Genomic DNA, 13,297 nt, shown 5'->3' with positions numbered 1-13,297 from the left:
TTAATGGGTGGGGTTCATAAACGCACGTTATGTAAGTTTTTCTAAGAGTTTAAACGATTTAATGACATTCTTCATAAGCCACTAAAAACTACATGGATATATTTAGAACAGATTGGGTCTTCATAAATTTAGCCTTATGTACAAAATAATTAATCCAACTAAATATGCAGTTTACAATACACTTATTTTCTCATGATGAGTCCCCCGCCCCCCTTAACAAAATAATCACTTCATATAATACAATCCAAAAATCTTATATTTATTTTTAATTATTTTTTAAAAATAGTTTTATGCATTCCTTGTTCATAACCTTATAGAGAAAGAGAATTTCTTACATTTTTTTCTTTGAAGAACCTCCTCTGTGTCAAAAATAAAAATTGTAGAGAGACATTTTCTGGGACCAAATTCTTCAAAAAGTCATCAACATTTAGGAGTAGTATAAATATTCCCTTCATTTGTGCACACATTATGCATCCATGTTGCAGCAATCTAGTAGAATGCACACTGATTCCAGTGGCATTGTTTTAATCTTATCTTTATTTAGCTGAGGAATAAATAGAATTGAAATAAATTATAGATCACACTTCCTGATGTTATCACAAATTTAAGGTGTTCGTGTTTCATTCACTATAGCCCCACAAACATGTGGAACCTGTTACACCACAGACACAAGTTACATAAAAGTGAAGGAAAAGAGTACAATTTTTCCTCTTGAAAACCAAGGTACTTTTATTTGAAATGCTACAAACTTGACCACCACCAGTCTAATACAGATAGTGACAGAGATGGTAAACAAAAGTCTAAAACCTGACATACACAACTGTAATACATTTGTGAGGTATAACTGTAAGTAGAAACACATCAGAAGGCACTAGCTTTTCATCGAATTAGTGAGCTATGAATGTTTTGAAAATTATGACACTATTTGTTAAACATGTTTCACAGAACTGAAAATATATATATATAGTTAAGCCTATTCTAGCTTTCTCACATGTTAGTAATATCATACCAACACAATTTAAGGCTTAATGGAATTTGGAGACAAATATATGGAAAATATGTGAAAGCAACAACAGCATAGCTCTTAGCTATTCAAGTAACTGACTGCTAGTTCTAAACTATTTTTAAGATGTCACATTTCAAACTTCAGAGATGGAGTTATAGATCTAAAAACTTGGAAATCACATTGATTTTGGGAATGCTGGTGGTTTACCCCACAATAGCCTAAAAGATGCTTTCCACATCTCCCATTTCCACCACAACAGTCTTGAGCTGAGAGTAGTACTCAATCGTCACTTGCCCATTCTCCCTTCCAAACCCTAAAAGAAAAGGAACAGGGGATAATAATTATATTGTTAGATCTCTCTAGCATTTACTAAATATTTTTATGTGTACTGAAACACTTGGCCAAACAGATTTGTTTACAGTTTTTCCTGCAGATGATACCATTAATAATCGTCTCATGAAACGATAAGCTTAGAGTACCTGACATCTTGTAGCCTCCAAAAGGAACTTCTACAGGGCCGACATTGTAGTTGTTGATGTAGCACGTTCCTGCCTGAATGTTTTCAGCAACTCTGTGGGCACGAGCTATGTCCCTAAAAACAAAGCACAGGAAAATGTTAAATCACATAATATTAGGGCAACTAGTTTACTGGGTTAATTTAGTGTGATTAATGAAAACAAAATATGAAAAAAAAAAAGTTAAATTCACAGAAATGTATTATATCAATACTTTTTTTTTTTTTTTTTTGTAGATAACAGATTCAGTTAAAAGATAACTAAATTATAGAACTTCCCACAAAACAGCTTAATAAACATGATAAATAAACCATAAAAGATTTTGATTGGCTCTCAATGTTTTTATCATTTTATCAGCTGGAAAAAATTTGTTTTGGAAGTGATTCAAATAGTATTGTTCCTGTGAGTTATTATAGTGGTGTGGACTTCCTTATTCTCAGAATTAGAAAGATTATTAAAACTGTATAGTTATAGTTATCATTATAGTTATTGTTCTTGGTGTGAACGGGCCTTTAACTTTGGCAAGTTTACATGCATGTTAACTTTGGCACACCCTAATTTTTAAACAATATATTATATTCTGTATGGAGTCACCTGGTGAAGACTCCAGAAGCCAAGCCAAAGGTTGTGTTGTTGGCTCTTTGAAGAACCTCCTCCTCTGTGTCAAAAGGCAGAACAGACATCACAGGGCCAAAGATCTCCTCCTTTACACAGGTCATATCATCCCTGCAGTTATCTGTGTGTGTAGCGTGGCAAAAGTAAAAGTACAGATACAGAAAAAGGAGCTCAGAATCAGCTGATTGTGAGATAAAAAGATAAAACATTTATTAAAGAAAACTGTAATATGAAGGGGGTGATAATAATATGGCTTTCTCACCCAGAACACATGGGGACACAAAGTATCCGTCTTTCAGTTTGGAATCACTAGGAACAAATCGTTCTCCTCCACATAAAACCTTTGCACCCTAAAACAACAATGAAAAAGGTTTTTTTTTTTTAACTAGATAATATTTTAAACCGTGAAAAGTTTTAAAAAAGCAGGAGTGTTGGTATTTGGAAAAAAAGTAGTTAAAGTCATGATAAAATGGAAGTAGCAGCAGAAAATTTCTTCCATATTGTACATCCGAGTGTAATGGATTTTCAAAAAAGGTTCTATCCATTGGTTGTTGATTGGATTTTGTGATGTGGCCATTGCATTCAAAAGGGGAGTGGGCGGGGTTTAAGTGGACTAAATGATTGGAGAAGTCATATGTCACCAGAGAGAAGTCTGTTGTTTTCACTGGAAGATCAACTTGACACTTTGATTAAATATTACGAGGTCAAAAAAATAAATCAATAAATAAATAAAATTTAAAAACATATATAGATGAATTGTTAACAATAAGATCTATAACATGCATCTACAAAAAGATAGGATGAATTTTCATTTCACGCTGAGTAGTATAGATTTTAATGCCATGTCAGCATCTAAGGCTATTTTTATGACAAAAAAAAAAAAAAAAAAAAAAAAAATATATATATATATATATATATATATATATATATATATTTTTATATATATACACACACACAAGAATTGCATAAATACACTAAAAATAAAAACCAAACAAAAAGAAAAATACAGTTAAAATTACGCAAGATGTCTTACATATCTACATATCATAAAATTCTAAAACTTTTTCTGGTAAAATCCAACTAAACAAGTCTTTAAGTGAGCTTTCATTTCATTCAGACTTTAAATAGCTGTACTACATTACCTGTTCTTTAGCTTGTTTGATGAAGCCCAGCACTCTTTCCATGTGGGGTTTACTGATCAGAGCCCCCATGCGTGTCCCATCACACATGGGATCCCCAACAGGGATGGCCTTGGTCCTCTTCACCACTTCCTCCAAGAACTGTGGCATGATCTCCCTTTGTACAAACACCCGTGTTCCATTGCAGCACACCTGGGAACAAATCAACACATTTACAGTACGGTCTTTAAAGGGAGCAGCCCTTCTTTTCTAAGAACGTTGGGCAACCAGTGGCACACAAACCGTCCTTTGCAGCTTTGGTTTATTTATAAAGAAGCTGTCTTCTAGAAATGTGTTCAAATTTACATGCAGTACTACACTAGTGCAGCAAAACACTAGTGAAGCTGTAAATGTGGGCCCAGTGGCCTACTGAAAGCTGAGGATTGTGGGTTTGAGTCCCATCAGGGTCACATAAAAGCATCTGGGGAAGTTGGTGTTTCCATCCAAAGTTATGAATTTAACTTGAAATATCGCATAAAACATTTGCAAATGAAGCACTGTTTCCATCCCATGTGTTCAAGAGAACAAAATCGTTACTTCCTGGGAAATTGGCACAAAATATCTGTAATAAAAAAAAAAAAAAAAGGTTGATGCAATCAGGGAAGTCACTGTGGCTCTTTTATCCTACATCATAAATGACTTGTGCCTCAGAGCGCACAGACAATGCTGTGGATCAGATAAACGCTGCGTTCAGATGCCTGGTGTTTGGGAATGCAATCATGTGAGATGCTTCTGGGAGGGAAATTAAACCAAATCATTTTGATGACAGACTTTGGCCAAGGCATTTCAGAATGACCAAACCATCATTTGAGATGCTGTGCAATGAAATTGGTCTGCAGGTCAGTCCACTTATCCAATCATATCCTCTGTTGAGGAAAAGTCACGCAACAAAATTTTTTTGTTGCGTTTCCATCGTAGTTTAAGTGCATCCAATGTTATTTATCTGCCTCAATTGAGCGCATACATTGTTAATGCTCATTTTTAAAATGTATGCGCATCTTGGTGTTTCCATCCAGTATTTTTATGCGATATCCCAAAATGCGCATAAAAATAGGTGGATGGAAACATAGCTAGTGACAGCAAAAACAGAAACACTTTGAAACTGCAAAATATATGTATGTATGTGTGTGCAAAAGTCTGTGTTTATAGTAAAAGGTCTGTGGTTGAAACAGAAATTATTGTTTTGTTTTGTTTTACACACCTCTCCCTGGGTGAGGAAGTTAGCCATGAGGGCCCCTTTGATTGCATTTTCCAGCTCACAGTCTTTAAAGATGATCAGTGGTGACTTTCCTCCAAGCTCCAAAGTGACCTGCTTCACACCTTTGGCTGCCATTTCCATAACCTTTATAGGAAGGGCACATCACATCAAAAATACATTTTAAATGTCAATGTCTATTGTTTTTGCTGAAGAACATATGTTTCTGGAATACAGAACATTACTATTGGAATCACAAAATGAATCGTTATTAATTAATTCTATATATTAATTAAATGTTAATTAAATATATCAATACAAAAAGTTTTGAAAATAAACAGCTTTGTCATATTTTTATCAGAACTACTGGAAATATCTTAGAGTGTGGATGTAAGACTTCAAAAGAAACCAAAATGTTTATATTGACAGCTAATTCTCATTTCTTCCTGGTTTATTTTGTTTTCATGCTATACCTTCTTTCCAGTGGGAACACTGCCTGTGAAAGACACTTTAGCCACCATTGGATGGTGACACAGCAGCCCCCCAGTCTCGGCTCCTCCTTGTACCACGTTAAAGAGTCCCTCTGGGACACCTGCCTCTTTATAGATCTCTGCCAACATAACTGCTGTCACTGGGGTCATGGGAGATGGTTTGAACACCATGGCATTGCCTAAGAGGGAGAGATGATCATATGTGTGCATAAGAGACAAAAAACAGACTTGAGGGAACAAGGAAATGATAGTGGACCACTTTCAAAGAGTAAACAATCTTGGAGACTGCATGTATAAAAATCCAGTCACAAATTACAGATATATAAATCAACATTCCCATACCGCAGGCCATAGCTGGGGCTGACTTCCAGGCAGCTATCTGAAATGGGTAGTTCCAAGCTCCAATGCCGACACACACTCCCAGTGGCTCCCTTCTGGTGTAGGCAAAAGATCCTCCTGGAAGCTGTATATGCTGGCCTGAGTTTACAAAGACAATTCTTGATATGATGTTAAAGATTTTTTGAGAATATCAGCCATATTTTCCTGATTAATAACCAGTATCCAAGCCTACCTGACAGTGTGGGGGCAATGCCAGCATAGTACTCAATACACTGCCAAGCAACGTCAATATCCCCCTGAGCCTCAGTGATAGATTTGCCATTGTTGGCCACTTCTGCTCTCGCAATTTCATCTCTGCGCTCCTACATGTGAGAACAGAAGTTCAGAAATTTTTACAATCATGAAATCAATATTCAACATAATGATAGACATGAACAGAGGCAATTTATACTGATTTCTGTACTTTCTTTCCACAATTACATTTTTGCCCCATTTATTTTTCCAATAGGGATTTTTTTTTATTTAAATGTGTTGGTTTAAGAGTTATAAGCAATGAACCAAACCAACCAGCCACAAGGTGAATCACAACATTACAAAGCATTCGAAAATTAGTCAAAAAGACAAAGTTACGAAAACCTAAAATTCTAGCTTTGTGAATCAAATTTAAAATGGGGAAATATAAAACTATTAATTTATTAAATTAAATATTTTGGGTTTATTGCAAGATATGCATATTATGCATATAAATATTTAAGTAGTCTAGGGAGATTGACTCGATTATATCATTTGCAGTGCTTCATACTTGTCACAATACTCAGATTGGTGGAAATTTCTCTGCAGAATCATATAGCTTTTCACCAGGAATTCTGCTGTTGAACATGACTATTTAAAAAATAAGTTGATATAATGCAGGCGGATGACTTCAAAAGCAATATACAAAAGCATATACCCTCGATTAGTAACCTCAGAGGTCTGGTGTATAATCTATCATTAAAAATCAATTTCACTATGGAAAAAACAAATCAGATTTTTACTTCCGAAACCTGACTGTTGCACTTTATTGACTACGCTGTTCATTGGAAATTCTTTAGAAGTAGCATTATACATTGTATGTGTTTACCCTAATAATTCTGGCAGCCTCCAGCATGATCCGGGCCCTCTCCATTCCTGATAATTTACTCCATTTTAGGTATGCAGAATGAGCACTTTTTATGGCCTGATCTACCTCCTCTTCTCCGCAGGGAATCATATCACACAGCACACGACCTGGGAACAAAAAAGAAGGTGAAGTACAAGCATTGAACGTGATAAAGGAAGGCTGTTTGTGAGCACATCCTTTTGTTAAGTATTATTTCTATAGTTGTCTATTGAGATGTGAGGCAAAAGACGGCAGGATAATTATAGTAAATCAATAACTTAATGCACAACCTGTACAACTAGGGCATTGAGATTAAAGGTTCAGTTCAGAACTATATAGAAAGTACTACAAACAGATCCGTGTAGACCAAAGTTTAAATAGTGGTTTGGGTAAATGGGGTAAAGTGATTAATAATCAGTATCTAAACCTGATGAAAAATATTTATTTAATGTTATCCAGGTAAAATTTAATCTGCAACAACATATGCTGTTCATATCTTTATAAGTTCACAATAGTGATATAAATGGCTATTAAATTACCCACGACTGGCAGATCAACATGCTACTTCCTTCCCGAATTGTTGACGAATTGTTGAGTAGAGTATAAATGAAATGAAAGGAAATGAAATGAAATGCGGATTGTTTATATGAAGACACTAACTTAGACGATTATTGACATGCAGTTTACAGTGACAGGATGCATGTAACTATGCTTCACAAATATATGTGAATTCCCAGGCAGACACAATTGTGATTTCATAATATGTCCTACTCTTCTGCTTTTTTTCTCCTCAAAAAGGTGCACATATTTTAGTGCATAGTATGATTAGGCAAATTAAGTCGCCACACAAGTGATTTTGTAGTCTATACTGACACCTATTGGCCTGCCCTAGATACATGAAGTTTGTTTACCAACTGCTCCTGCTTTACTGCTTTTTGGTTAGCTTAGTCCTACATTGTCATGTTTATACATTATATAGTTTGACAATTGCATGACATGCTGCTGATGTCAAACGGAAATGCACAGGAAATGCCCCCTCCATAGTAGGATTAAAACTAGAAAAAAATATATGCACAATTATATGCACGTAACCTAAAAGTAATGTATTACGGTTAATAAATCATACCAGTTGCAGGTTCATATACTGGTTCAGAATTCTTAGTGTCCTTCGGCTTCACTCTCGCTCCTCCCCAGAAATTCAGCGGCTCCTTCACCACCAAAGTACCCGTGGAAACGTTGTGAAACTCGGGCAGCGACAGAAGCGGTTGCTGAGCCATTCTGGTCTGGACGGGAACCAATTATGTAAATGCTCAATGTCAATGTCAATACTTGTTAGCAGTATATTTTTGTTTCCAGTTTCTCGTTGGTTGCAGTAGTGTCATTAATATTATAGACAACGTGTACTCTGCTTATGCAGAGCGTGCAAAGTTAAATTTCATTGCATGCACAGACTTCGAATAATATGGTTTGTAGCGCAGCTAGGCTAAGCCACATTACTGCAACTACTGGGGAAACGCTCATTTTACAGGTAACTGAAAGAACATTTCGTGAATAAGAATGCAGCACTGACTTATCTAGTTTATGCATTAATTGTACAAAACAACTTGAGTTTAAAAAAGAGTGCATACGACGCACTAAAAATATGTTAAAAATTCAAGTTCCTTACCTTTTCAAAACAACACGTTTACTGCACAAAAGTAGATCGTTCGCCTTCTACAGTCTTAGGACGAAAGGAGGACGTCTGCACAATTATCTTCGCCTTTAAAGCATATGGTTGCTTAAACTGACCCCGTGATTTCATTACATAAAGGGTGGGTGGGATGATATAGGAATGTTACCTTAAGCACCGCCTTTGGACCAGCCATGGTTTCAACACATTTTGGACAAAGTTCCAGAAGGAAAGAATTGTGCAAAACATCCAGATACGCATTTTCAGTTTGATGTGCATGACTCTTGTTTTGTACCCGTTACATAAAAAATCTCTCTAACTCTCAGAAAGACAATACACGATACACAAGAGTATATTGCTTCGGTCTTGCTCTCTCTCACATGCACTTGTCAGCACATTTTGTGTAATGCACTACTGCTAACCTTGAATGTACATTTTACAGAAATCTGTAAAACATGCAATCTGTATACCTTCCGAAACAAAAACCCACCATCCGGACATTATTAAAGCTATAGCTATAACTATATTATATAATGAAATGGTAACTCACAGTAGAATAATTCTGTGGGGAAAATTGCAGCACAATTGCAGAAGGCTAAAACTTCACTCTGAATTGCAAAGCAACTTGGGTCTATGCCTTATTTTCCATACTTTTTTAAAAGAAAAACTGTAAAACTCTTTGCTTAGTCAATTATTTTAATCCTGTGCAAATGTAATTTGAACATTAAATAGTGAAATAAACAAAATACAGAGGAACAAATGCACAAAGTATAAACTCACAAAAATCCTTTAATTTAAATAAAACTTTACATAGACAATTCAAAAAATGAATCCACAGATGAAACTATTCTCTCAAATTCTCAATATGAATGTTATATTAATTAATATTGCTTGTAGTTAATCATAAAATAACAACAGTTACAACAAAGAATCTTTTTAGCCTTCTGAGCAACAAAAATATTTAAAGAAATGCTTAAGACTGAATTTACATTCATAACTACCTTTGCTCAAGGAACACTTTATGTTAGAAATGGGACTACATATAAGTTATAAATTTACCTGATTAAAAAGAAAAGGGGGAAAAAAAAAAACACACACACAGTGTACAACTTCTGTGGTCATCACAGGTATCGGTAGCTGCACAACCTGACTATCATACTCTCACATTGAGTGTTGCTCACACAATGCACAGCTGAGTGTCTCATCTTTTTTTGTCGGTATCTCACAACAAATGTTCATGAAAACTTGGCAGCTTGTGGAGGAGGTCCCAAGAACCCTCCAGCCTGTTTGGTGGCGGCACGGGAGGGGGCGAGTCCCAACATCTTCTGGATATTCTGAAAGAAAGGTATTCAGTGGTAAAAGTTAGGGCATGCATTACATAAAACAACTGAATTAAACGGTGTCAAAGTTTAAACTTCCCTCAAAACTGCTATTACATTACTACAGCTTGGATTTTGCCCCATTCACTCATAGAAATACTCAAGAAATAATATATAAATAATAGATAAACATTACCTGTCGAATCGACATGGTGCACAGGATGTAGAGGAAGATGAAGGAACAGTCGGTGTAATCTTCACCAAGAAGGTTACGGTGTGAGAGACCTTGGATATACGACAACGGGACGAATGGAAGTTTGGCCACAACACGACCATCAAAGCTAGAATGGAAAAAAAAAAAAACAGCCAGAATATCTTTAAAAACACATAAATGGAAACCAATATTAGCCTAAGATATTACTGAACATATAACAAAACACCTCTGTGATAATGCAATGAATGGGTCTACCTACATGGAATTGAACATGCCCATCAAAGCAGTGAAGCAAAAGCCGATGGCAAACATCGATTTCATCCGGACCTGCAATTAAATTATCTTTTAATACAATGCCATAAAAAAAAAAAAAAAACTATAACTTGTTAGACAGATCAGCATATTTATTATGAGATTTAAAGGGATAGTTCAACAAAAAATGAAAATTATCTCATGATTTACTCACCCTCAAGCCATCCTAGGTGTATATGACTATCTTCTTTCAGATGAACACATTTGGAGTTATATTAAAAATATCCTTGCTCTTCCAATTTTTATAATGGTAGTGAAGAGGGCGTGAGATTTTGAAGCTCAAAAAAGTGCATCCATCCATCATAAAAGTAATCCAAACGGCTTCAGGGGGTTAATAAAGGCCTTCTGAAGTGAAGTGATGTTTTTTTTGAATGAAAAAAATCCATATTTAAAAAAACGTTATAAACTATAATAACTAACTTCCGGCAGACGGCCGTATACATCGATTTATGGTGAAAGAGTAACCCCTGACACGATGCATGACGTATTGACGAACGGCAGAAGCGCAGAGGATAGAGCAAAACAAAACACCGGTTACGAATTATAAGTCTAAAACGAGAATTTTTAAAGAGAAATGTCAGAGGATTTCGATAGAAGATAAGAGGAGCTCCAGTTTGTTGCACAGCCCTATTTGTTTGAACCGCGAGAGGCGTCTAAACTTACGCTACTCCTCAGAGGTTACTCTTATGGCGTAAATTGATGCGTACGGCCATCTGCCGGAAGCTAGTTACTATAAAGTTTTAAATATGGATATTTTTCTTACAAAAACCCAACGCTTCACTTCAGAAGGCCTTTATTAACCCCCTGGAGTACTTTTATGATGGATGGATGTGCTTTTTTGGGGCTTCAAAATCCAAGTTACTATTCCACTCCTATTATCAAGCTTGGAAGAGCCAGAATATATTTTAATATAACTCTGATTGTGTTCATCTGAAAGAAGATAGTCATATACACCTAGGATGACTTGAGGGAGTAAATTATGGGATAATTTTGGGGTGAACTATCCTTTTACTTATAATAATGAATTATATGATTTAAATTTGAGAATTGAAATAGAAAATATATTAGAATACCATAGACAGGTCTCTGTTATTGTTCTTGAGTTTCTCCTCTTGTCTCTCTGTTGGAAACAACATTATATTTATTTTATTTGTTTCACTGAGGACCAATGATCATGTTGAATAATAATAATTTAATTTGTACTAACTGTTAATAATAATTATTAGTATAATAGCTTTATAATTTAGTTTTATAATAATAATTGTAATTATCTTACCAATTTTTTTCTTCTGTTGACGCCCAGCTGATTCTGTAATTGTCTCCTTCTTTTTCTCCACTAAAAAATGATGCACAATTTTTAACAATGATCACTTGCATTAAATACATGCAAAGGACACATGCTTCATTCATATTACTTACGTTTTTTACTTTGTTTTTCAACCTCAGCCTTTAGTCTCTTGTATTTGTCTGTGCGGTACACCAGAACCCATGTTATTCCTGTAAAAACAGCGCGAGGCAACTGTTATCCAAACGCTAAAGCATTTGTCCTGTATTTGCTGAGCTCAGGACATTTTCCTAGACCCTCGCTAGCAGCTTTCTGACATGTAAACCTGAATCTCAAGATTTTACAAACATTTTACATACCTTCCGCTAATAATGCTGTGCAAATAGATATAAACACGATCAGGATCGTGTCTGCAAACATTGTGCTCATTTTGGAAAAAGATTAGAAGACTGATAATAACAATACTAGTTAATACTTTGGTTCAGCGACAACCTCTACTGTAGCAGCGTCAGCATTACTGTGGTGATATCATCATTGTGCGCCCGACTTCCTCGTGGGTGCTGAATGTGGTTGAGCTATGAATTCATGACTCCACATCTCCTACTAGTGGCAGTGATCCATCAGCAAGGGACAGAATGACAGTTATAGTACCAAGCAAGAACATTTAACATTTTTCATAGTTTAAGGATGTGTTTTTTAATATTATTTTTATGATTGTCTTGCAATGTAAACTGCTAAATGCAATGTATTATTTATGATGGTTAGTGGGGTGGTTTCTTTTGGAGATGATAGTCACTGTGGCAGCAGTGGAGTCACTCAGGTTCCTCAACACTACCATTTCTCAGGACCTGAAGTGGGACAATCACATTGACTCCATTGTGAAAAAGGCCCAGGAGAGGTTGTACTTTCTTCACCAGCTGAGGAAGCTCAACGTGCCACAGGCACTGCTGACGCAGTTCTTCTCAGCCGTCAATGAGTCTGTCCTCTGCACTTCAATAACTGTCTGGTCTGGTCAGCTACAAAATCAGACATCAGAAGACTACAGAAAACAGTTTGGACTATAGAGGATTGTTGGTTCTCCCCTGCCCACCCTCAAAGACCATCTCTTCGAACTTTTGCCATCTGGTTGGCGCTACAGAGCCGAGCAGCAGACCAGCCAGGCAATTTCTTCCCCCACGCAATCTACCTCATGTTCTCCCCACTGTGCAATGATAAACGTGCAATAACACTTGTATTTATTTGACAATACTCTACCTCTTCTTATTCCATTCCCTGTTAATTCTATCCTATTTGTATATAGCACACTTACATACAAATTTGTCTATTTTGTTTATTTATGTTTATACATGTGTCTTATTCACATGTCTTTTTTTATTTTATTTTACTATGTGTACTGTTGTTGTCTCTTTGTACTGGAAGCTTCTTCCGTCACCAAAACAAATTCTTTATGTGTGCAAACATACTTAGCTATAAAGCTCTTTCTGATTCTGATTCTTTTAATTAACCATGTAGGCTATACATGTCGCATGATAAATTTCATATCCACTGAAACAAATAAAGCAGTCTGTGCTCTTGTTTAATTATTTTTGTAATGTGATGATACTTAATATTCATATTATTACACCTTGTTTTTTCTTAATGTGCATTGTTACAGTTATATTATAAAGAATTCACCCTCTCATATAAGTACAAAAAAATACAAGAACTATTAGGTATAAAGCCAACAGGACTATACCATGTTAAAAGGTTTAAAGATTTGATTTAAAAAACAAAAAAACATTCCAAATATATTTCTAAACCTCTAAAATGATTTCATTTTGCTTTCCTATAAAAAATATTTCAGTCAAATGTTATCACTGACATTTAGTATTACACATATTTGTGGATAGTCTGCTACACTATGTACATTATTGTTTACATTTTCATTAATTTTGTGTTTCATAATTGTTTTACCTCTTAGTTTTTGCTGACAGGTTACTTTCTGACAACTTGCTCCATAATATATTTAATAAGCTCATTTT

At 35.4% G+C, this 13,297-nt stretch overlaps 2 protein-coding genes across 2 annotated transcripts; both read right to left on the bottom strand.

The window, feature by feature from the left end:
* Nucleotides 1-702: 702 nt before the first annotated feature.
* On the bottom strand, nt 703-8,309 carry aldh9a1a.1 (aldehyde dehydrogenase 9 family, member A1a, tandem duplicate 1). The gene is made up of 12 exons (XM_051903398.1): nt 8,144-8,309; nt 7,604-7,760; nt 6,460-6,605; nt 5,572-5,701; nt 5,343-5,477; nt 4,983-5,179; nt 4,516-4,656; nt 3,279-3,467; nt 2,399-2,486; nt 2,116-2,257; nt 1,486-1,598; nt 703-1,319 (listed from the first exon to the last, which is right to left on the bottom strand). Exons 2-12 carry the CDS (start codon nt 7,752-7,754, stop codon nt 1,225-1,227), a joined length of 1,527 nt encoding a protein of 508 aa, XP_051759358.1. The 5' UTR covers nt 7,755-7,760; nt 8,144-8,309; the 3' UTR covers nt 703-1,224.
* Nucleotides 8,310-8,917: 608 nt separating this feature from the next.
* On the bottom strand, nt 8,918-11,875 carry tmco1 (transmembrane and coiled-coil domains 1). Its single transcript, XM_051903405.1, has 7 exons — nt 11,636-11,875; nt 11,411-11,488; nt 11,268-11,327; nt 11,065-11,111; nt 9,939-10,006; nt 9,662-9,806; nt 8,918-9,480 (listed from the first exon to the last, which is right to left on the bottom strand). Exons 1-7 carry the CDS (start codon nt 11,703-11,705, stop codon nt 9,382-9,384), a joined length of 567 nt encoding a protein of 188 aa, XP_051759365.1. The 5' UTR covers nt 11,706-11,875; the 3' UTR covers nt 8,918-9,381.
* Nucleotides 11,876-13,297: the final 1,422 nt, after the last annotated feature.

The sequence above is a fragment of the Ctenopharyngodon idella genome, chromosome 8 (assembly GCF_019924925.1).
Source record: "Ctenopharyngodon idella isolate HZGC_01 chromosome 8, HZGC01, whole genome shotgun sequence".
NCBI classification, from domain to species: Eukaryota; Metazoa; Chordata; class Actinopteri; order Cypriniformes; family Xenocyprididae; genus Ctenopharyngodon; species Ctenopharyngodon idella.
This window is presented reverse-complemented; position numbering and strand designations above follow the sequence as displayed.

What these genes read in the sequence shown, in the direction of transcription:
- aldh9a1a.1 (XM_051903398.1), bottom strand. Translation starts at nt 7,754, where the DNA reads ATGGCTCAGCAACCGCTTCTGTCGCTGCCCGAGTTTCACAACGTTTCC. An exon ending in AGCCCCAGCTATGGCCTGCG is followed by an intron (nt 5,180 to 5,342) that starts GTATGGGAATGT and finishes TCTCCCTCTTAG; the next exon opens with GCAATGCCATGGTGTTCAAA. An exon ending in TGGAGGCTACAAGATGTCAG is followed by an intron (nt 1,320 to 1,485) that starts GTACTCTAAGCT and finishes CTTTTCTTTTAG; the next exon opens with GGTTTGGAAGGGAGAATGGG.
- tmco1 (XM_051903405.1), bottom strand. Translation starts at nt 11,705, where the DNA reads ATGAGCACAATGTTTGCAGACACGATCCTGATCGTGTTTATATCTATT. An exon ending in TGAAAAACAAAGTAAAAAAC is followed by an intron (nt 11,328 to 11,410) that starts GTAAGTAATATG and finishes ATCATTTTTTAG; the next exon opens with TGGAGAAAAAGAAGGAGACA. An exon ending in ATGGGCATGTTCAATTCCAT is followed by an intron (nt 9,807 to 9,938) that starts GTAGGTAGACCC and finishes TTTCCATTCTAG; the next exon opens with CTTTGATGGTCGTGTTGTGG.